Source organism: Adiantum capillus-veneris, chromosome 17 (assembly GCF_014529385.1).
Source record: "Adiantum capillus-veneris isolate H3 chromosome 17, ASM1452938v2, whole genome shotgun sequence".
Taxonomy (NCBI): Eukaryota; Viridiplantae; Streptophyta; class Polypodiopsida; order Polypodiales; family Pteridaceae; genus Adiantum; species Adiantum capillus-veneris.
This window is the reverse complement of record NC_140947.1, coordinates 32024592-32049287: the sequence shown is the minus strand read 5'-3', so window position 1 is coordinate 32049287 and position 24696 is coordinate 32024592. Positions and strand designations below refer to the sequence as shown.

At 43.3% G+C, this 24696-nt stretch overlaps 2 protein-coding genes across 10 annotated transcripts in view; one reads left to right on the top strand and one right to left on the bottom strand.

Moving 5' to 3' along the window:
* The first annotated feature begins 5165 nt into the window (after positions 1-5165).
* The window catches only part of PTEN1 (Calcium/lipid-binding (CaLB) phosphatase), a 281037-nt gene continuing 261506 nt past the window's right edge, over positions 5166-24696 (top strand). For 5 of the 9 annotated variants that reach the window (XR_015184796.1, XM_086486437.1, XM_086486432.1 and 2 more), the window contains exons 1-2: positions 5166-5361; positions 16129-16258. Coding sequence is in view for 8 of the 9 variants with exons in the window: in XM_086486437.1 (XP_086342563.1) it covers positions 5223-5361; positions 16129-16258 (269 nt within the window). In the remaining variant the exon portion in view is untranslated. The remainder of the gene's footprint in view (positions 5362-16128; positions 16259-24696) is intronic. The other 4 variants (XM_086486435.1, XM_086486433.1, XM_086486440.1 and 1 more) reach the window with 3 other exon arrangements.
* On the bottom strand, positions 18378-19527 carry LOC147437019 (uncharacterized). Its single transcript, XM_086485814.1, has 2 exons — positions 19468-19527; positions 18378-19373 (listed from the first exon to the last, which is right to left on the bottom strand). The coding sequence occupies exons 1-2, from the start codon at positions 19510-19512 to the stop codon at positions 18942-18944; spliced, it is 477 nt and encodes a 158-aa protein (XP_086341940.1). The 5' UTR covers positions 19513-19527; the 3' UTR covers positions 18378-18941.

The following is a 24696-nucleotide window of genomic DNA, read 5'->3' as shown; positions in this document are numbered from 1 at the left end:
TGACAAAACTCACTTTTGTTGGTATGTTTCGGATTCTAGTTAAGATTTTGCAATTTTTAAAGCTTTCAGTCAAGATCGGGCTTTTGGTTGGGGTTTTTGGTTTCAAAACATGAAAAGATCATAGGGTTTTGTTGTGTTGATACTCTAGATCATGGTTGTGATGTCAGATTTTGCAAAGGCTCAAGAACATGGATTGCCCATCATTGGTCGCATCCGGGGGTGAGACATTCAACAATATCTGATTTTCCCTTGGTACTTGAGTCAAATTCCTCTATTGGTGCCTTCATGACATCTCTGTAAGAATGGTCTTTTAGGTTTATCTTGGTTGTTGTTTTGTCATGTCTAAGATAGATGTGGTTGAAATCCCAATCTTGAACCATTTTAAGTTGTCGCATGAATGTACGTCCCAAATTAATGTTAAAATTGTTGTCCTTTCCAAAATAAACTATAGCAAATGTGTGCTCATACTCTATTCTATAGGAAGTGACTATCACTTACTCCAATATTCCTATGGGTCGTTCTATGTAGACATCTTCCAATTGCAGCTTCATGACATCAGATCCTGTAATCCTCTAAAATATTTCATTTTAGGAGTGGCCTTTCACTATGATGGCACAAACCTTTCCGATTTCACCTCATTCTCTGGTTTAAAAGGATAAGGTCCTCAACTTGTAGGGTTTGCTTTCTTTTGAGGCGACAGATCCCATGTCACCACAAGGAGACTTGATATCAAAATCTAGGTGCTCATGTTCAATATTGATATTAGGGATGGGGGAAAATTGATAGGTCGAGCTCCCCTCTTTTGTGTTCCTTATTGCTTCCCATAATTCATTTGGCCATGGTTTCTCAAATCTTGGGATATGTGCTATTTGGTGTGACACAACACTATCGGAGGTATTTGCAACTACACATTCATCAATCTAAGATTTTGGTTCAACCTTTTGTGTTTGTGAGTTGATTTTTTCTTTTGGCTCGTTGTCAGCTTAAAGTTGAGTTTCTATTTCCATGTTTTATTGAGGTTCTACGTCCATTTTTGTTTGAGGGGCTTTTGAGGGGTTCTTTCCTTGGTCTTCTTGTTTAACATCTCAAAGTCAAAACACTTGCCTTCTCAAAATGTTCTATAGCGAGGGATAGATTGGCAATATTATGTCTTGTGCAGTGTCTATTAGTTTCTTGTACACTTCCCACCTTTTTTTCTCAACTTCTACATATGGAGAGGTCATCCATCTTTGCTCTAATGTCTAGCTGGTTTTAAGCTTAGCCTCATATGGCTCTAGTTAGATAGCATCTAATGGCTTGAAGGCTTTGTTCACCAGCATTGATCCTCCTGAATTGATTGTAGGGGTTTGTTTGTCTCCACTATTGAAACTTCCTTCTCTTGGTGTTGTTTCAATTGCTCTTGAGCTTGTGAAAGCTTTGCAGCCATGGTTTCTTCTTCGCGCTTTTGTTGGGCTTTCAACTTTTCTCACTCTTTTCATTCATGAATTCTTGAGTGTGAGCTCTTGTTACGACATTGACAAGATAAATTTTCTTAGTATTTGACCCACTTGAACTAAGTAGAATTTCTATCATGTTGACCACTGTTTTTCCCGCTCTATCAAAATTTTTAGGGCAATCCTAAATGAAATGTGTCATGGCACTCTTTGGATAGAATCCATGTAGTACCAATGTTTTTCACTTTGTAAGGACAATTTATAGGCCAATGATTACCTCTACACTTGTAGCATGCTCTTTTTTACTGAGGTTGTTATTGTGGTGGTGGTGGTTGATTCATTCGAGATGGATTATATGGCCACTCTCTGAAATGATTATGATTGTTGTAACACTCATTTGTCTCATGGTCCATCCATTTTTGTTCAATTGTGCAACATCTCATCTGTTGTGGCATATGTTCATCTAATGGTTGTAGTTAAGTGTATCTAATGGCAACTCTGTTGTCAATAGGAGGTGATGGTTTTTGTTCTAGCACAAGCTGTGATATATCAACCCTTGACACAACGTTGTTTTTTCCCACTACATATCTTGGTGGTGGCGGTTGGCTCATTGGTGGAGGATTGTATGGTCGTTCCCTCACCAAATTTTGATTATAATAGCACTCGTTGGTTTTGTGATTGGAACACCACACCATTTTGTTGTTGAGGTACATTTGTCCTCATAATTGGCATTGCGGGTCTTGGTTGTATATAACACTGAGTGGTAGGATGATCTCCCCCATAGATGTCACTCTTCCTCATTTGAGTTGTTCCAACATTGTGTGCTTGTATGAAGGCTTGGTTCATTCTTTTGACTACCTCTTCAACTAACTGTTTACCATTGGCTAGTGATTGGGCTGTGTTGGGTCTTTTGAGTTGTAGCTTCACTAGCAATGGAACTAATTTCAATGGTTGAGGTATCAATGTCTTCCAATATCTAAGCTTTGCAGTTGTCCACAAGATACAAAGCTTCTTTTTGTCACTTCTTCTAGAGATGTGAAACCTTGTAAATGAATATCCTTTTTGAGTGCTTCAATGAATAATACTACTAGTTTGTCTTTCTATGGTACTTCTCTTGGTGGACGTCTCTCAAGGTATTGTTTGAATTTCAATGAGGCTTCCTTCACCTTCTTGTTATCCCTTTGTTTGAAAGCATATATCTGTGACAGAGTATTTCCCTGTTTGTAAAATTCTTTTGCAAATTTTGTTAAGAGATTCTCTATCATGGCAAAAGCTTCTTGATTTAGCAGTTAGAAATCATGCACTTGCTCTGATCTAAAGACTTGCTTAGAAAGAGATACATGTGCATGAGGATCTCCCTAACCACCATATTTCTTGCTCATGCATTTGGCAACTTAAAATGGTCTCATTCGGTGTGGTCCTAGATCTCTAGCAAAAACATCTCTCCTAATTCATGTTGTTTTTGAGAAACTCTTGGTGGAATCCTCTCTACTGATATACATGCTGGCATTGTTCTAGAACTCTATTTCCAAATTGTGCTCCTCTTGATCCCATTATAGTAGTGTAACCACCTATTTGGCTTATGGGATTAGGAAATATGCTCCCTTGAATATCTATCCTTGATATTGGAGATCCTATTGATCCTATAGATTCAAACTCCAAACACGTATACGTCTTCAAGAGAATCTCATTTTTCCCCCATTTTGTGTGGTTCTTTTGGTTTGTTAACTCTCTAACATTGGGCTCTAGGATGTTTCTTGTAAAGGTCCTCATCAATTTCTGTTATTGTGCCTCTAGACACACACATTTAATTTGATGGATGTAGTGGTTGGTATGGCTCCCAATGAAGAGGATAACCACTCGTAAAAAATCCATGAGTTTCACCTTGATGCGTGGCTTTGTATGATTGGTACGTCTCTTTATTTTCTCTCAAACCCATTGTCGAGGGTGTTACAAGATTTCTTGCAGTTTGCAGATGCCGCATAGCTCTGATTAGAGTCAAAAACCCTGGTAGTGGATGATTTGACACGGTTATGGATCAGTCAACACTAGATAGTCCTTGACTAGCTCAACTTGGTTTAGTGTAAACAATCCCTTTTTGCCCCTTGTCAAGTCTCTAAAAAATCAAGTATTGGTGGCCCTTAGAACTTAGGATGCCTTTTCTAGACACCCTAAAAGTTTGGAATTGAGAATCCTGTCCAAAAATGGAAATTTGGATATGTGTATCAAAAGTTAGAGCAATTTTGTTGAATTGGACTTGAAAAAATACTCAAAACACTTTTAGGATCAAGCAATAGGAATTTGTTTGGCTTGTAACTTGGTCTTTCAAGTGGTATTTTTGGGCCAAACTTGAAATATAGGATGTAGTTAAGTATGCCTATAGGATCATCAAGTCACACATCCCAATTATAAAGAGGTACATGGATCACAATCCATGTTCTTTCAAATATGAGAGATCTAACTACATAGATATGTTCACAATGATGAGTTATGTCTTCTTGGCTAGTTTGTGCTCAATTTGGATCTCTTTTGCGTATCCAAAATACCAATATTCTGTATCAAACTTTTTAATTCCAAGATAGCATGGATGACATATTTTTACATGTCAAAATTCAAATATTAAAACTCCTATGGACTCGTTATGACTAGGCCTACCTATGGTATCAACCTAGTCCCTGTTGGCTGAAATTATTGGATTGTGATCCTACTTTTGTAAGCTTTTGAGATGAAATTTTTCCAGGTAACCACCTATGTGTATGGACACTAATGGAGTTATCTATGTTGCAATACCTTCAATTTTCCACTATACATGAATCGCAATATATGCTCCTTAACATTCAGACTTGATCTCTTGCAGCTTGTTACATGCTATGTCTATGAGATATATTTCCAACTTGCTGCCAATTTAGACTCCTTCTGATGGGTCAAATCTCAGTTCTCTGGTTTGCATTATTGTGATTTTTTGTTCATTTGCCTGTTTATGACAAGTTTCCCTTCATTTTTTCAACCTTTTTGATGACCAAACCCCCTAGGTAGGTTTCTCCCTGCTATCTCTATGTAGTGATTATCTTTCTGGCCAAAAATCACACCAAGGTATATGAATCGCCATTCAATTTTGGCACGATTTGGCTTGAGAATTAATAACACATGTAGAGAAGGTCATTTATAGTTGATTACAACAAAATTTTCTGATTTGGACACCAAAAACTTAAATTTTCCTTGTGTTTTGGTCTGGTGAGCCCGACTTTAGAATTTTCTTGGTTTTTTGGTTTCTCGGTTTCTTGAGTTTAGTGTGGTTTATGGCCAGTCCTTCTCTGCAGTAACTTGATCTCGCAGGCTATGGGCTTCAACTGCTTTGCTTTGGGCGCCTTCTTCACCCACCTCTTGTTGTGGAACTCAACCATGAGAGAGAGAGAGAGAGAGAGAGAGAGAGAGAGAGAGAGAATTTGTGTGACCTCTTGCAGGCAAGAGGAAGAGAGAGAGAGACACAACGAGAGCAGGCAAGAGGAAGAGAGAGATACACAACAAGAGCACATGTGCATGCAGGCCCGACCCCGGCCTTTGCTCTCCCTCCACGCCACTGCCCTGCAACAATTGTTTGGAGAGATAAAGCATGCCAACCCACGTGTGTAAGGGAGACTTCACTTTCCAAAACCCCTAATGTGACAATGGCCATATTTTGATTTTTCATCATTGGGTACCCCCTAGGCCTAGTGGAGTATATTTTTGAAGTGCCACTAATTCCACCTCCGTCGTCAAAACGAGTTTTCACACGCCTGCATGCTTTGAATGGCATCGCCATGGTCGGACCGCGCGTCGCCATGGCTGGACATGGCACCCTTCGACGGCATGAAGTCTCTTGCGAGGAAACTTGTATCTAAGAAGAAGCGCCGCTTCAAGCAATACGGCTTCAACCTCGACCTCAGCTGTATCTCTCTCTCTCTCTCTCTCTCTCTCTCTCTCGTGATACTGCATGTTACTAGTGGGAAGTTTCAAGGTGAGGAAAAACCCACAATGCAGGTAGTCTACAATGGGTAGATTATAATGCAGGTAGTCTACAATGGGTAGATTATAATGCAAACACTAGAGAGCGCAGAGAATTGGCACGCAGTTAGAATGTGTGCAAATATTTCTTATCAAGGGGAAATGTGTGTCTGAGAGATGCTACAAGGAAGTCAAAAAGTTCCCAAAGTACTTTAGAATCTCGTAGAGGCATTTCACATTGTAAAAAAACTCTTCCTTGTAATGATAATCGTACTCTTGCGGATGCATGGAATAAGGTACCTGCAAGCTTTGTTGCCTCCGAGACAGACATGCAAAACACAGCGGTTGAGTCGCGGGCTGTTGATGTTGATGTGCTTATGGACACATCAACTTAGTCCCTTCTTTACTTTGCCTCTGTACATATCTCTTGAATGCATAGTTGTGTTAAATGCATTTCATATAATGTGCGTGGGTTATGTAACCTTGATAAGTGGAGATTGACCTGACACTACGTAGATACATGTAAGACAGACATTGTGGTTTTGCAAGAGCATAATAAACATGAGTATGTTGGGCAATGCTTGTACTTTGTGGGATACTGGATAGCATATGTTGGTTTGTTGGGCTTTTTGGGTGTTCTGATTATGGTTAGGCATGAGTTGCAACCAATTCTAGCGTATAATGATTCAGCGGGTTGTTGGATGGTGGTCCAATGCACGATCAATGGCTAGATTTATGAATTTGGTGGTGTTTATGCGCATACGACCTAGGGACAACGAGTTGTTTTGTGTCGTGAGATATCTTCTTACCCATGGCTCTCCAATGCGTTGCTTTGTGGTGATTTTAACAATGCGTCCCCTTCATCTGATAACACCACAGGACATTCGCACATGTTAAGCATAGAACTGTAGGCATCGTTACATGTGCACGGATGTTGGACTTGTGGACCCTCTTGCATCCTAATGTTTCGGGTATACATTTCAACATAATGCTTTTCGTGCATATCGTGTAAGATTAGATCGGTGGTATGTCCTCAACATGCAACAATTTGATGAGTTTGTATGCGAAATGAGCATAGATCATTCTCTGCTTTTATTTGATCATGCTCCTGTTGTGATGTTGTTGCGTTTTGGGCAACTACATTATGATCAGCCTCTTTCTAAGAAACGTCTGATACACATCAACAATGCATATCTTTCGCATAAAGCATTTCGTGAGATGATTTATGATGTTATTCCCCCTTTGGTTGCCCAAATGTATCTTGATCCTGATGTTGCCTGGGTTCGCTTTGTTGTGCGTGTGTAGAGTGTAATTCAAGACTATGGAAAGCATTACATGTTTCAATTACGTGGTGATGTTGAGGATGCCAAGCATGTGTATCAACAACTCCAATTCTTAGCTGACACACGTTTGTTGTCGAAAAGTGAATCCACTGCTCTTTGTTGGGCCTGGGTGTATCTACAACATAATGATAAACGAAAATTGGATAAATGGCAGACTCGTGCTCAACATTGAGCATTGTGGACAAGGGATGTGCCTCAAAGCAGTTTTTTAAGCACTTGCATCATTCAAGGGCCTCTCAAACTATTAAGCGGGTTACGTTCCGACCAGGAGCTTGGACAGCCTCAAAGCGTGAGCTTGTGGATGCCATGGTGTCCCATTTTAGGACTGTTTTTTCGGCCCCCCGCGGCATCCGCTGAAGTTATTCAAGCTCGCCAACTTTTGTTATCTACAGTGCATTCAATTGTCCTGTCTCAGGATGCTTTGGCCATGGAAGCGGATTCTATAGAAAATGAATTGCACTCAGCATTGCTTGCTCTCGGAAGATGGCGTTCGCTTGGTTGGGATAGGCTCACTGTGAAATCTTTTCTCTTTTTGGGAATCTCTCAAAGAACCTTTGCTTTACATGATGAGCACTGCGTGGGCAAAGAAGGATTTGTCAATGTCTTTGAAAAAGGGTTTGTTGAAGTTGCTGCCTAACAAGTGCTTTGTGAGCAGTTCTCACATTGGCGGTTGATTTCTCTTATGCCAGTTATATATAAAATCTTAGCTAAAATCATTGTGAATCGTATCAAGGAACCTCTTATGACTGGTATCCATTCCGCGCAGTATGGCTTCATTCCTCATCGCCAAATTTTGGATAATCTGGCTAATGTGTTGATTGAAATGGAATATGCCAAGTATACACAACAAGATGTTATCGTAATGCAGGTAGACATTGAAAAGGCTTTCGATACGGTTCAATGGGATTTCATTGCCGCTACAATGCGGGCCCTTTGTGGGCGCTTGGCTTTGGTCATAAGATGGTCAATGTTGTATACTTCTTATATGCTCGCAGTACATCTTCGGGCCTCCTTGATGGAGAGCTGACAAAACTTTGGCCTCTGTATACTCTGTCAGACAGGGTTGCCAACTTAGCGCCTTATTGTATGCCATTGCCACTCATCCTTTGTTATTGCATTTGGATCACTTGACTTCACTCGATCGTCTTCATGGGCTGAAGTTCACGTCCTTTACCATGATCAAGTGGAGCATTTGAAGTAGGTCTGCTTTGAGATTGTCGATCTTGAGGATAGAACCTTGAAGCTGAATAAGGCTCTGTTGCTTGCTGTCTGAACTGAGATTGATGCTGACTTTGGCTATAGATTTCTCTGCAATCGCGTTGTGAAAAGCGAGCATTGTTTGAAGATCTGTCACCAAGAAGAAAATTCTGTGTAGGGCGCCGATTATCGCCAAGACGCTCCACATAGGCAATTGCAGCATACAGGGTGGTAGGGTTGTATTTGTGCACATCGTCCTTCAGGTTGGGTTCGAGTCTGTTGATAAAGCTGTGAAGTTTATCAGAGGGACTAAGGGTCTCTATCTCCAGAGTTAGCCTTTGGAGCTCTGTGATGTACGCTGTCAAGGAACCTGTCTGGCTCAGGCGGCGAAGAGAGGACCGGGCATGGAAATCCGCATTGGCAGGCTCGAATGCCTTGCAAATATCACGTCGGAATTTATCTCAAGAAGGTGTGTTTACCATCAGCAACCTGTCGTTGCTACCAAAGAAATGCTGTGTCTTTGAGCAGAGAACTAGAAAGTGCAACTTTCTTACTCTCGACCAAACCTGTGTTTGATAAGTAAACCTCCATTTTGAACAGCCATTGGTCCAGCATGCGCTTGTCGCGACGACCATTATACGGTTTCGACAGTTTAATATCAAGCTTCTTCTTTTGTGCAACATTAAAAATTTTGTAAAGTAATTGAAGTTCGCGATTGTCTACCTCATCAGTTGGATGTGATTCGTTCGATTCTTTGAGCAGAGAACTAGCAAGTGCAACTTTCTTACTCTCGACCAAACCTGTGTTTGATAAGTAAACCTCCATTTTGAACAGCCATTGGTCCAGCATGCGCTTGTCGCGACGACCATTATACGGTTTCGACAGTTTAATATCAAGCTTCTTCTTTTGTGCAACATTAAAAATTTTGTAAAGTAATTGAAGTTTGCGATTGTCTACCTCATCAGTTGGATGTGATTCGTTCGATTCGTCCACTGAAGCTTCAAATGAAGGTGTTAAATCAGCATGTGTAGTACGAGAAGTTGTAGGACGATTCCGAGAAGTGTTTGCGTCTGCATCTGATCCAAGCGACTATGAAGTGATGCGAGGCTTGTGGAAAGTGTGGCCATCTGCTCCTTGATGAGAGTAAGGGCATGGTCAGATTGACCACCTCCGTTTTGAATTTGGCATGGTTACGCCTCAAAGGGAATAACAAATAGGTGCAAGTTCTAGGTCGGGTGCTCCTAGAGCGAAAAGTCCTTCTGGAATAAATTTGTGCTCTAAAGTTTGGGAAATCGAGAATGACGATCATGTCGTGCGTAGGAGGGGGCTTTTTTGGCAAGAGTTCTTCAGGGACCTCGTCCATGTACGAGATCTAAGAAAAATATGTCCACCGGTTCGGGTCGGCCATAGTAAGAGGGTATACCGCGTGCGGGAAGGAGACGGGAGACGACCCAAATGGCCAACACGAATGCTGGGTGAGAGAGGAGCGTACAGTGAAGGCCCACGCTGCATCGCACGTAACATTGGCTGGTTGTTTCTTTTTTTTTTTTTGGTGAAGGGGTGCCTTGAAACTTCCACACTCTGGGTTAAATTGGTCCGGCCAAATTTAAAGTGGCCGGCCAATTTAATACTGGCTTAAAAATTTGACTTCTAGCGTAAAAAAAAACCCCAAGTCGTTGGTTGTGTAATCGTAAGGCTGTGACCCTTCATCTACAAGAGATGAGCGCATGATGCTACGCCAGGCAAGAGGTGAGCGCAAGAGGTGCAACCTTTCGGAGAGGTGCATGCCAGGATTGGCACCTATTCATGAAAAAGTGCTGTTCTCGTGTGAAGTGTCCAGAGATTCGAAAAGGTGCCAGCTGATAAAGAGGTGCTACCGTTTGACGCGAAGAGACACCACTCGATGAAGAGGTATACATCGAGTATTTCAGCAGGTATGCCGCATACACACATCTCCTTCTCTTTAGTTATTTATGTATTTAGAAGAGAGGGTTTTGGATTACCTCATACTTGTCTGTGTGTTTCCATCTTTCTGCTGCTTCCATGCAACTCCGGGAAGGGTAGAGTTTAGCGGCAAGGGTGAGAGGCTCACAACCTTCGGGTCCCGTGAAAATTTTTGCTCTGATACCACCGTAAGGATTCTAGTTGCTAATCCTTCATTAATTACTTAAACTCATGATTAAGACTTAAGAAACTTGAACTGTACTCAGAAACAAGACTCAGAAGACTCTGTGTTGATTGATTGAATGTGTGATACAAGGGCTCCTTATATAGGAGACGAAGAGACAAATGAAAAGACATGTCTCATGTGAAGACGTGACTTTAGATATAAAGACATATCCTTTCGGCGAAGAGCTGCAACCATTGGGCGAAGAGTCGCCCCCGTAGAGCGAAGGGGTGTGACCAGTCGTCGAAGGAGTGTGGCTTTTGGCGAAGAGGCACGTCTCTTGAGCGAAGGGTTGTGACCCTCCAAGCATCTCCAAGCATAGGGGTTCTCCTTGGCATGGCACTTTGCGTATCTGCAACTAAGAGTATATGTAATACTGCAACATAGTCACAATCGTGATAGGTCCACTCTTCTTCTGAGGAAAGAAGCTTCAGTCAAGTGGTTGAAATTCAAACGGCTCTTTATTTCTTCTTGGCTGACCAGGGAGTACGAATGGATGTAAGAACCGCTTAGAACCATCTTCGGATGACCAAGGAAGATTCTTTGGACGCATATTGCAAGAGGTTTTGGGACTCTTTTCTACCAATCACTTCATTTAAGAAGGTCACCTTTAAGGAACAGATTGAGCAGTTCTGCTGTGGACTCCCTACAGAGATCCAAGATTATTGCCTTGAATAAAAGTCGGAATCTATTCAAGAATTAATGGGTCATGTGAAACGGGGTTTCTCGATACATTCGGGGAATTTGACTTACCCCACTGATGGGATCTTGACTCAAAGGACCAGACAAATTTCCAACAATGAAAGTAGAAAGAAAAAGAGTCCCAGGAAAAGAAGGATACACGACCCCGACTGACTCTTCGAGAAAGGGCTAAGTATCTCAATGTTTTGGTTGCGGAGAATAAGGAGACATCTCCGCAAAGTGCCCCAAAAAGGCACATCAAGGACAGACTGAAGACATGCCAGATAGTTCTAGAGCAGCCGAGGAACGTGGCAGAAAAGGCAAGATGAAAGCAGGACTGGTACCAGATTGCATGGGAACCGACCTAAGCCAGATACATGAAAGTACAGAACTTTGCCGAGCTTGGGGTAAAGTGAAAGATCAGGAAGCCCTTTTCAATGGAGGAGCCAAGGCCAACTTCATTTCATCTGAATTGGCGGCACGGCTCGAGATTACGCCTGACAGGATGGGACCGCCAGCAGAGGCAGTTCTAGCGGCGCTCGGATGAGATGTAGCCATTACGCCTGTCATTGGCAAACTTTGTTTGTGTTGTCAGGGGTATTTAGGGCACGAGGACTTTTATATCATGCCTTTGGAAGGGTGTGACGTCCTCCTAGGAGTCCCTTGGTACCATAAGAACAACGTCGTGGTCGACTATCGGGCCAAGAAAGCAACTTTGACAAATGAAAAGGGCAAAAAAATTGTACTTGATGTAAAACTGAAGGGCGAGTCCGTCCCTATTGTATCGGCTTCGGCCATTTATAAATAAATGAAATCTAGTCTTTTTGTTTACTCGCTCTATTTGAAAGAGTTGATTGATGAACAATGAACGAACATGTCCGAACTTGACAAAGAACGCCATTTTCTCCACACACATGTTGATTGTTTCTTTGAAGGCTTGCCAGGCAAGTTACCCCCATCTCATCCTGAGGATCATACTATTGATCTGATTCCTGGAAGCACACCACTGAACCGGCCACCTTATCGTGTTAGCCGAGCCCAGAATGAAGAGACCATGAACCAAGTGAAAGACCTCTTGAAAAAGGGTCTTATCTCACCGAGTACTTCACCCTACTGCTCTCCGGTTTTGTTGATATTAAAGAAAGACGGATGTTGGAGAATGTGCATTGATTATAGTGCTCTCAATAAAATCACTATGAAGAACAGATTTCTGATTCCAAGGATCGAGGATATTCTTGACCAACTTCAGGGATCCTCTTGTTTCAGCAGGATTGATTTGAAAAGTGGATATCATCAAAAAATCAGAATCGCTCCGAGAGATGTCTACAAGGCAGCCTTCGAACAAGCTTTGGTTTATACCAATTTTTGGTGATGCCTTTTGGACTTATCAATGCTCCAACGACTTTCAACCGAATGATGGACAGGATTTTCTGAGAGCCTCGATCTTTTGTGGGCACTTTCTTTGATGATATTATAGTTTTCTTCAAGGACTGCGCCTAAACTGCCTGTCCAATGCCTGTGACATTGTAGCTTTGCTACAGGTTGCCTACCACAAAACCACTCACCGTCTCGGTGAGAGGTACATTATACTGCAAAGAGAATCGAGAAGTCACTATATGTACAAAAGAAAGCTGAGCAGAGCAGTGCGGTCCTGTCACCCAAGAGAAAGAGTCGTTGCCATTGCTGCACCAAAAGTATCCGCCTCTGGAGGAAGAGCCATCAAATCGATGGTGGGAGGCTGTTGCTGCTGAACTTTGTTGCTCTGGACAAACGGGCTCCCTGTGAACTGGAGTAGCCAGCTGCTGCGCAGTAGGCGCAACAGATGGAAGCACATGGCCTGAAGTGTACTCAGACCGTCTACTAACACAGCCATGACGGTGCACACCAGCAAGGCCGTCGCAAGGAACTCTATGTGTGGATTGCATATGTGGTAAGGAAGTCGACTGCTGAAACCCCTGAAAATAGTAGGTAAACTGCTAAGACTGACCATATCCGACAGGTTTCTGTGTAGAGGGTCCCATGAAATGTATAGAGGTACCTGGCTGTGCATACCCAACAGGAGTCTGTACCTATATTCCTTGCCTTGTCCAGCCATATCCCCTACTCATTGAGTCCTGAAATCTGATATCACCGTGGAGTAGTATCTCTCGAAGCCCCTGCATCTGAGCTTGGAGGTTTTCAATGATTTTAGACTTTTCTGGCAATGCATGTCGCAAAGAAAAACAGTAGCGTCACCGTCCGCAATCGCGCTCTCTGCGACACGTAGAGATCCCTCCATAGCTGTGTATGTGGCGGAGTGGCGCTGGTGAGTAGTAGCCAACCGCTCTGCTCCAAGCTCAATGGTAGCAATGGCCTGCCTGGACTCTTGCAATATCTCCTCAGATAGCCGAAGAAGTGAGGTAGAGTCCGCTACTGTTGAAGATCCCCGTAGTAGTGTTTGGTGGGACATGTATTCTTGGTGAACTGGTAGGATGGCTAGTAGATTCTGCAACTAACTGCCTGTCCAATGTGTGACACTGTAGCCTTGCTACAGATGTTACAATGTCTTTTTTAATACCATTTAATCTTTTGTTTTTGGTATTCACACTATGAGATGCACCACTTTCTAACTTTTTGGTCACATAGGTCACTTTGGCCTTTTGAAACCGTTAATATATAATATCATTTCTTCTCTCTCTCTCTCTCTCTCTCTCTCTCTCCACAATGTATGCTCTCCTTTTTGACTATTGAGGATGCGTAGTTGAGCTCAAAAAGTTGGCCACTTGCAAAGCGGGAGATCTTCAAGGTATCGATCCAGAAATGATTAAATGAATGAGAGATTTTATAGATGATGACATGTTGAACCTTGCACTTCAACATGGTATGCCTTGTGATTGGAGTACTAATTAAGTCAAGCCTTTGCATAAAGGAGGGAATGTAAATAACTACTGGATTATAATGATTGGATCTCTTATGGCAAAGTTGTTTGGGTACATAATGGAGATAAAATTGAGTGGTTGGGCTGAAAAGAATAGAAAGGAGTGCAAAAAGACAAGCGGGTTTCTATGACGCCATAGCACCGTTGACCATCTTGTCACTCTTCATGTTCTCATGGAGGAAAGTCGGCTGATAGACAAGCGATTTTATTGTTGCTTTGTGGACTTCAAGAAAGCCTTTGATATGATTCTACGTAACAATCTATGGAGAAGAATGGAAGTACTCTAAGTGCCAAGTGAGTTATGCTTGCGGTTTCTCGAATTTATGAGAAAGTGATGCGTCAATTGTGCATGGGAAGAGGAATTTCTAAATTTTTTGCGAGCACTTTTGGGATTAAACAAGGATTTCCATTGTCACCAACTCTCTTTGGTCTATGCATCGATTAATTGGAACAAATGAAACTTGACTTTATGCAAGAAAAAGGCATTGAAGAGGCTACTATTTGCAATGCGGTAATCATGCTTTTGTTGTATGCGGATGATTTAGTGCTTCTACTACACACTCTAGAGGATGTACAAAAGCTAATGGTTGTCCTTGAGAGTTTCGCTTGCATAGTGGGATGATTGTGAATGAATCCAAAACAAAGGTTATGCTTGTGAAACCAACCATAAGGAAAAGCCATGTATTGTGTACAACAATGAGACACTTGAAGTCGGTGAGAGCTTTAAGTACAGGTTCTGGCCAATCACAAGTAGCATGAATATGCTATGCGTTGTTTGGAAGCTGGGAAGAGAGCTTACTATGCATCTGAGAACATGTTAAATGTAGAAAATGTTGTTGGGTTCTCAAGAAGTACCTTTTTTACACGTTCGTGACACCTTCTTTATGGAGTTGAAGTGTGGAGCGGAAGCATCTCAAAATCTACTTGGAAAGAGTTTGAGAATGTCCAAAAGCGTTTTCTTATAAACTTTCTCCAAGTTAAGACACAAATATCATATATGCTTCTACTTCTTGAGTCGGGATCTCTGCCAATTGAGGTTACGGGTATGGAAAGGGTTGTGGAGTACACGATAAAGATGCGTCAAAACCCCTCACATCGACTTCCTACAATAGCATGGAAGCAAGAAAAAAAGTTCAAAAGGCGCATTAAAGCAAGATCTTGAGCACGGGATAGATGCAAGACATAAAGAAGTGGTTTGGGAGATAGGATGCATGACACTTGCTACATGATGCGTCAATGGACTCCCAAGTGAATGAAGCTTTTCTACAATGCCAATGTAATACTGCTTGGGAGGAATCCAATGGGTCACGCTTCATACATTACACCACCCATATCGCTCCCAAGTACAAAACCACGTTCTTCGCTAAAAGAGGAAACCGTACTCACCCTTACATGCTTGAGCCTATCCCCTTGTTGGCGATACGCACTATTACAGCCATTCGGCTTGGCTCCCACTCCCTTCGATGCGAGACTGGGCGACAGGGCAATGGAGAAGAGTCAAATCTTCTGCGCACGTTATGCTCACTACAAGTTCGAGAGTCTGAGTACCACAGACCACATGGTTAGATATGAACTTGCTTCCCTCACATTTTTAGCCATGAGTACTTAGACTTACACACTTTCCTCCCCAAACCACAATGTGGGCTCTCCATTGCGACTCTCATCACCACAAATCTCTAGCATCGAGAATCACTTATCAGCCCGATACATACTTCATCACATGTATCTTTGGTTCCATAGGTCATATTGACCTGTGAGGACGATAATATAATCTCTCTCTCTCTCTCTCTCTCTCTCTCTCTCTCTCTCTCTTCCTTAAAAGCACCAATTCCCCCCTTGTTCTCACGCTTGACTGCAGCAATCTGCACCTCGAGTAAGAGCAAGGAGACATAATAAATGTGCCCACAAATGCGAGTGCGAGATGAGAGTGCATATGTGTGTGGTCGAGAGCATGCATGTGTGCATGGGTGAGAGTATGTGTATGTATGTATGAAAGTGGGTGCATGTACGTGTGTACAGGGATGGTTGTGGAAAAATATTCATATTTAGAGACAAATTTAGTTTTTAAGAGAGAAACTAAGCACTTTCTAGAGACTGAAAACCAATATGTGGTTGGGAGTGCTCTTCTTCCTATGAATACAGTTCAGGAAGGATCCCTTTTTTAGGGCAGGGGTCCCTATTGGCAGCCAGACAAAGGTAGGGCACACCTCCTCTATGACCTAACAATGGAAATCCTAATAGGCTAACCCTAAAACCTATAGAAGCTACAACTTTTTCAGGAAGGGCATTTTGTGAAGTTGAAGCAACCGTTACTCTTTTCTTTCAGTATCACAGTGATGCATGCCCGTAATGTTCATTGTTGTTTTACCCTCCACCTGATGGGTTTTGTTTTTCCATCATGGGCAGACATAACATCTCGGATTATAGCAATGGGATTTCCTTGTGAAGGTGCAGAGAGCATCTACCGGAATGATATTTTTGAAGTCTTTGCCTTTTTGAATATGTTCCATGAAAATCATTACAAAATTTTCAATCTGTAAGGTCTACTTTTGAAGCCTTTACCTTTTAAACATGCTCTATAAAAATCATCATGACTGTTTGTTTTGTTCTTGGACCTCATAATTTTCAAACATATGTTCAAAAGCGCAACAATACAAAAAAAGGGAGAGTTTAGGAATCAGCAATGGGCGGTGGAGCGGGAAATAGGAGGCATACTACCATCTAGGGATCCATTCCTTATCTCGGTAAAGATGGGATATGTGAATTATGTGGTGCTCTATTTTTGCTCCCTCGCCTTGAAGAAAGGGAGTTTTACTCTCCCATAAGAGAATCTATAGTGATCTTCCATTTTCACTCTGCTTCTGATCACGCAAGTCGCACACCAAATGCAGCAGTTGACAGTATTGACAAATGTGCGAAAAATCTCTGTCTAGTTGTCAAGTACACAGGACCTACCTTGTATGTAAAGCTTGATGTCTATATATGACAGAATATACTATTTCATGGCAAAAGCCATTGGAAACTTTCTTGTGTTATCTTCCAATCTTTTGTACCAGTCTCTGGAAGATGCTCCAGGTTTTGCTCCAACCCACCTATGCAGTCTCAAAAGTCAATACGTGATTCTTGGAAGACTCAAACGTGTACATCCCACAGCTAAGAGTTTCCTGGCGTCCCCTTCTGAGCTAGCCAAAACCCACCTGCTAGCTCTTAATACTATTCTTTATACAAAGGAAACGGTCTTTTTGGGAGTTTATGAGCCCATAAACTTAGCAAGAAGTTTTATGATTTACTCGTCAGTATCCCAAATCATGTGCGTCTTGTTTCTCTTTTGTTTGGATTATATTTGAAGGAACTATAATTTCATCAATTGTCACTGGGATCTAATAAAGGCCAATGCACGATAGCTCTGCCCAGATAGGACAGATATCCATAGCTGAAGGTGTTGGCAATCAAAACCGACATAGCAGGAAGAATCTACCGTTTCTCACTGATCTGAAAACAGCTCCTCATGAAAGCCTCTTTGGCTTGTAAATATTTCAGTTGCACCAGAGTATGACAATCTCAACATCATCCGTCTGCCTCACATTTCTTCGAACATCTCTCTTTTTGCTAAATATGGTGTCATTTGCTCTCAGCTATCTATACTTTCTCATCTTTGCTCTCGTATATTCGCTTTTGTTGTTCAATCGTGCCATCTTATTTCTTTACTTGTTGAGAAAGGAGACTCATTCAAAAGAATCATGAAAAATGTTCATTCATTTTTGCATCATAGTAAGTTTATTTTCAATGTATCTTTCTTTGGATTGTTGAAGATAATTAGTAGTAAATTCAATAAAAGTGGGGAGTCAAAAGGCCACTTATTATTTGACTTGGTGATGCACTAGTTTGTTGTTTAGTTCTTTAGTGCTTTTGGTATTTTTGCTCTTGAGAAATGCTAGCCTTTATCATCGTTGAGTAAGCCCATCACCTTTGGAGAGTGATAGAAACTCAGTTCATTGGTTTTCAAAGCGTGAATGAACTCTATACAAACCTGCACCTACTCTTAGGCACTGATGATGTGAGTAGAGATGTCATAGCTGTTGTCTTTATCAGCTATGTATGATGAAGGTGATAATATTATTCTTATTCTTCCTGCTTGGACAAGCAGCGAAATTGAGGTTGCATATTGCCAAGTTTTGAATTAAGTACTACTTTGGTTATTTTTGGCTCTTCTAGGTAGGTTCCTAGTATAATTTATTTCTAGTATTTAGCTTACTTTAGGATTTAAGAATTTGTTCCTTTAGAAGTTGTGTGAGTTTGATTTCTAGGATCAAGTCTTTGAGATGTCTTATCTTTGTTACTTTAAAGTTGAGTACTGGTTTCAAGTTAGTCAAGGAAGCTTCTTTAACATATTTTGCTTATGCCTTTCCAGAAGCATTTGTAAGTGAATAATGGTTTGTTTCATCTATTTTTATTTACTAACAAATAAAGCGATTTCGTTTTCCTTTTTCTATTTTCTTTTGTCCCTTGATTTTGTATTTTGTGATTGGTTTATCCCCTCTCATGATTCGTAAATTTAGACTTATAAAGGGTATATTTCAGTTCAAGGTGGAACCAAACGTAAAATACTGTACGTATTCGGTACGTAAGGTACGCAGTCCTATATGGATTGAGGTTTAAGGTACGTAAAAATACGCACTATTGGTAAAAAACCCTTAAAAATTAGGAAAAACATTTGAAATTTCACAAAAGAAGCCCACAAATATATAAACTATCAATCTATATGGCTAAATGAAAAGGCCTACCTGCATTAAACATCAATCAAGTGACCTACCATGGTCCATATACGAACATGGGACACAATACCCGATTTCAGTAATAGTATGACAGACTCGATACCATAATCTCAAAAGCAACATAGAATTGTAAGGTAAGAGACAATGTACATCAATGATCATACAAGGGTGAAGATCCAAAGATTGACTAATGATGATTAAAATACTGCAAATACAAAACTCAACACTACAATCATCCCGGCATGAAAATGGCATATCAATCATGACCAATGAGAATGACATAGCAATCATGACCAATGTCTGATGCCAACTACAAAAGCTCATAAACTAGCAAGGTGAAAATGCCAAAAGTTAAAACTAATACATAGCATGAATAATACTAGAAAAAACCCAATGGAGTCCTCAGTCAAGAGACTCAAGTCTCTCTCTCCCAAGACAACTAGCTTAGAACTCATCATCGGATGAAGATGAGCTCTCTGCAGAGGAGAGAATGTCTCCATGTGACAAGACATTGCCCTCGTCGTCGTACTCTGGCTCCACAACCATAGACACCTGTGGCTGCTCTGCAACATCCTCAAGATCCTCCTCCTCTGTGGTGTGAATGAGATGAACCGCCTCATTTGCACGTACTTGTGCTTTGCGGACAGGAAGCTTTCCTTTGCGAATGCTCTCACGTCGTGCAATATCTGGATCTGGAGCTCGCTCTTGGAGTGGAATGTTGTATGCCCGTGCTCGCGATCTGGTCACTCGTCGATCCACACTCTCCAACTCTCTATGAAGTAGTCGAAGAATCTCCTCCTGCTCATCTCTCGTCTGCTGCTCAATGTTCTCTATAGTGGAATCAGGCACCATCTTAACTTGCGTGGGATCTACTTGCTCATAGAAAAAACCGAACGTACGTTACAAAGAGTTCGATCATATCATCATAAGTAAAATCGACGAGTTAACAAAACCACATATTTAATATTACCTGCTTTGGTGTCCCCAAAGCATGGTAGGCTCGCACAAGCTTCATGTTGGCTTTACAGTAAACCAACCTCTCTAGTTGCGCAGTGCTTAGCCTATTGCGTATTTTGGTGTGGATCAATGAGTAGGCACTCCAGTTGCGCTCACAAGCACCCGCAGAGCAATCCTTCAATTGGGAAATTACAATGATTTAGGGTTTAGTATTTACCTGCAAAAGTGGCAATGGTTTAGGTTTCGTATTTACCTGCGAAAGTAAGCGTAATGCAAGATCCGTAAGCTTGGGAAGACCCTGTCTCCCATAGATCTGCCACCAAGTCAAAGGAAACTTGGTGGCCTCCTGTCTCAGTGCCACAGGCCGCACAAAGGAAGGACCTAAGCTGTTGATGAAGCTCGTCATCTCAGCATCAATCTCCAGTTGTGTGTCCTCGTCATACCTCAACGAGATGTATGAATCGCGTAGTGCAAGCAAATCTCTATCATGGAATAGTTCTGGCTTTTTGTAGAGAGGATGGAGACATGCAGCCATTCCATGTATAGGACGGCTCATGAACGTCCACCGACTCTCCACAATAGCCAGTATGTCATCTCGTCTGCACACATCCATCAAAAAAGAAGCATCTCAGTGTAGCAGGTCCAAGCTATCTAAAAAAAAACAATTGCCAACAATTGTCAATGATGCAATCAAGGAAACATACCGCTGCTGAGACAAAGGACACTCTCTAATGTGGCTCTTCATCTGCAAGAATAGATGGTAAACCAGCCCTAGTGTGGACCCCTCCATATCCGTGACACGCAGCAACACGTGAATAGGCTGCAAAGCCACTGTGAGAGACTGCACCTCTGTCCAAAAGCTCTCATCAAGAACACGCCTCTGGATGTACTTAGTGTTCTCCTGCTGGGAATTGTGCATGTCTCTCCATTTGGGATCCACCACTGTTTGCATCAGGGAATCCCTTAGCTTGAAGAGCCTATGGAGCACCAAATACATATAGGAAAACCTGGTTTTTGAAGGCCGTACCATATCCAACTGGCTGTGGCTCCTAAAGATGGCAAGTTCTTGGTGCTTCTTGCGGAAGAAAGTGGTGATCTTTGTTGCATCAGACACAATAGGCAGCACCCAAGGGAGTTTCCCTATCCCCTCCATGAGTAAATCAAGGCAATGTGCAGCATAGGGGGTCCAAACTATGGATGGAAACTCTGCTGAAATCAAGTCACCCATTGCTTTGCAATTTGATGCATTATCAGTGACAACCTGTACCACATTCTCTGCGCCAACGTCTCTAATGGCCTGCCGAATGTGCGTGTAAATGAACTGACTTGTGATATGTTCCCCTGCCTTCCCTGCATCCACGACAAGAATGTTGATGATGTGTCGTCGACGTATGTCACTCCAACCATCTGAAATGATTGTGCACCCAAATTGTTTCCATCCTGCCTTCACTGGAACCAAAGCCCTGTCAATCAAAGCCTTTTGCTCATCAAGCATTGTCGTGCGCATTTTCTTGTACTCTAAGCCAGTCCATGTATCTGTGGGACCAACCTGAGCAATAGCCTTCACCATCCTTTTCCATTGGTCAGTCCTCAATACATTGAAGGAGATGTTGCACTCAATAAGAGTGCGAGCAATCTCCATCTCCGCCACCTTTTGTCGCTCCTTGATCCAAGATTGAGTATGCACACGCGAGGGCAAGGTGGTCTGCCTAGGCCCTGTGACATCCTCCGTATCATTAACATCCTCAGAAAACACATCCTCAACATCTTGCATGACACGAGCCCTCTTCCTGTTAGACTGAGCCTGTGCACTAGGTTCACTACTTCCCACCGTTTGATCTTGAGTGTCCGTCTCCCCAAGGTCTCCGAGAAGGGCATCATGAAGAGCATCTTGTGTAGATTGTTTTCCCCTACCTTTGTTTACTCCTGCCATTGTTGGAAATTTTTCTGCAATCAGTTGATCTTTTACAGCAGGTGGCACCTTCTTGCATGCTTCACAATTGGCTGTACATCCTATTGCCGTCAAGTGACTGACGACACGAGTGACCGTACTGGTCTTCTGCATCCCACAATACTTGCATTGCCAACGTCGTGTACCTGATCCGGATTGCCCTGGAGTCTTCACAATCTCAATGACATTAGTGTGAATGTTCCAGAGGGGGTTGGCTTCGCGAGGCATGGTGTTTTCTTTGCAAGAAAGGCGCTCACAGACCTGCTCTGCACTTGCTCTGCACCTGCTCTGCAACTTTTACAGAAGCGCACACTCTCTGTAAAGAGCTTTACTGAAAAAATAAAACGCTACCCTATCGTTGCAACGGACGCCACACGCGCTGGCCAAATTTTTTTTAAAAAAAAATACTGCACCGTACGGATGCAATCCGTACGGTACGGATCCGTACTGTACGGACGTACCGTACGGATTGCATCCGTACGTACGTACGGTATTACCTTGTTTCAGTTGCACAATCTTGTTACAAATAGCATGCACCCACTACTCAAAACGAATGCAAGCAGTGAAAAACACCTTCTTCACAAAAAGAAGCAGATGCTTTTCACCATCTTAGAGTCTATATGGGCGAGGCATATTTGTGAGCCTTAACATGCTTGATTCATTCCAAGTCAGGCTTGGAGTAGGTTCTGGCAACATGGTCTGGCACAGTATCCACATTCTCCATGACTGTATCACGCTCCCTCCAAAATGGGGAGAAGGCAGCCACTCTCACTCTTGTGCACTTTTTCAATCCTTGCTGATATTTCTGTAAACCCTATAACAACAGCTGCAAACCCTAAGTATTAGGTTGAAACTGTAACAACAGCTAGAATCCCAAAACAGTAGTTGATAAGACAACAACACTTGAAGCCTAAAACAGCAGCTGCACATACTAATATAACAACTGAAGCCCTAAAGCAGAAGCTGCAAATCCTAAAATTGGCGTGCATGAGGATATATAGCAGTGACTATGTCAAAGGGATAGTGCCATCAGGACACTTAAAAGAGCCCTATACAAAGAGGCGTGTAGTTCGACACTTTGGTCACACTTGGTCTGATGTATGTGGATATAGAATGAGCACCCAGACTCTCGGCATCCAGGTGTGTTCAGTTGTAAAGACCACAGGTAATAAGCTGTCATGCATGATTTGCGAAAAACCTTCAATTTGACATGACATCAATATGATCAAAGCTTGCAGCACCTGGAAAAGCTTGATGCAACTGTAGAAGAAGAAAGCTCGCTGCTCCCCCCCCCCACAAGCGCCGCAGCCCGCCAATTCCCCCCTGCCCGTCCCCAGCGCCACTGTCTGCCCCCCATTAGCAGTCCTGCCTGCCACCCAGCCACCGCTCCACGTGCTCCCCCCTTCCTCCCCAAACCCCCCCGCCTCACTCCACTTCCTGTCACGCTCCTATTGCTTGTGGGCTGTTTTTTCAGCCTATTGGTAATCGCCTCGACGCCCACGCCTTTTCTTTACGGCAAGATCACCGATGTCCAGATCCTTGGGAGAGGGTACACCAGATAGAGTTTGAGTCTCCAAAGATGACGGCCAAGGTGATATCGATGATCCCGCACAGTATCCAAGCAGCTCGAGCTTACTTCAGACGATGGCATCATGGTTTTGACCCTTCTATAGATGTGCTTGAGAAGGAGGCCGACTTGCCTATCTTGGTCTGATTCCCAGGCCTGAGGACTCCGGAGAGAGTATTTCCCTTTACTTCCCAGGACATGTTTGGGACGTTTTTGGAGTCACCACGCACTGTAGCTTCAATTGTGGCCAAGGCCGCACGTTTGCCTATTGTGTGGGTTCTTGTTCGAGATACTGCTACCTCGTGTGAGGGGGGGTTGGATCAGACAGAGTGTGGAGTATTCAGGTTTCCCGAATCAGCGCTTCATTTGCAGACAGATGGGCCATTTAGCAAAGGCCTGTCCTCGTAGGAGATCTCGACCCAGAGTGCATGTGCAGCCTCTCAAGGTTGAGCAAGCCCAACAGCCAGATACTCAGGACACACAGGCTGGTACCTCGACAGAGGCCAGCGATCAGACAGTCGACGGTTGGTAGTAGGCACCTGGCTGCCGCCGACAAGGACGGGGTCCCCACATTGCTCCCCTTGGTGGCCGACCTCCTGCAGCTCAGTAGCATTGGGTTTCGATAGGGAGCCGTTTTGACCCCCTTCAGCAAGAGCCCCCCCCTGAGGAGGTTCCATCCACTTCAGCTCCGTCGCCTCCACCGTCTCCCCATCCTCCTCCCTCAGACGCCGCCGCTTCACCTCCCCCGCCCCCTCCCCCTCCTCCAACTTTACCCCCACCTCCCGCTCCTCCTCTCCCTGGTGGGACCCTCAGCCTCATCTCCCGGCCCCTCCCACACTACTCCTCAGACGCAGGGGACTGGACACACGTCTGCAGCGAGGCGTTCTCTTGGTAGTGCTTTCACTACGAGCCGCGTGGCTCGGGAGGGACAGCCCCATCTGAGGCCGCCACTTTTGGTTCAGACTTCTCCTTTTGCAGCAGTCCCTCGGAGTTGGACTAGCTTTGAAATTCGTAGACGATGGGACTTCTTCGACTACAACTTCACACGATTCCTAGGCGATTCTTCTCTTGACTTGGGAGGAGGCTTGCTTTTGAGTCCACGCCCTCTTTCTAGCAGCTCCAGGCACTGAGGCTCTGGATACAACAGTAGATTTCTCCTTTCTGGTAGGGATCTTGCACACAGTTCTTGACTGGCTCCATATTCAGGCCACTGAGTTCTCACACCACACAGGGGACCTAGGGGTGACAGATCTGGTACAAACACTTTGGCCTTTAGCCAAGTTCAGCGTGAAGCCGCCGGATGCAGCAAGTTACAGGCACATTGTGGTGCATTTGTTTGTTGACACTCAGAGCCCTCCTTGCTATGTATTTGTACATGAGGATTCTTGGACAGAGGATGTAGCCCTACGGGCTACACGCTCGGCCTGGGCCTGGGTGGGAGAGTCACTCCAAACCCGCTTGTATAGAGGACGCTCGGAAGCAGATTACTCCCCATCCAAACCGGGCTCAAAGATAGCGAGGTTGGCGCTGTTGCAGCATCTGTTTTCTCTCACCGACTCCATGAGGATCGTCTCATGGAATGTGCAAGGATCAGGAGGGCCCCAGTTTCAGCGTCAGAGGGGTCGGTTGCGTCAGGAGCTTCAACGATGCCTTGTGGGTGGTGAGTTTGATATTCTTATGCTACAGGAGCATCATCTGTGTGAGAGCCCCATTAGATGACGTGG

What these genes read in the sequence shown, in the direction of transcription:
- LOC147437019 (XM_086485814.1), bottom strand. Translation starts at nt 19,512, where the DNA reads ATGAAGCTTGTGCGAGCCTACCATGCTTTGGGGACACCAAAGCAG. An exon ending in CTTTGGGGACACCAAAGCAG is followed by an intron (nt 19,374 to 19,467) that starts GTAATATTAAAT and finishes TTTTTCTATGAG; the next exon opens with CAAGTAGATCCCACGCAAGT.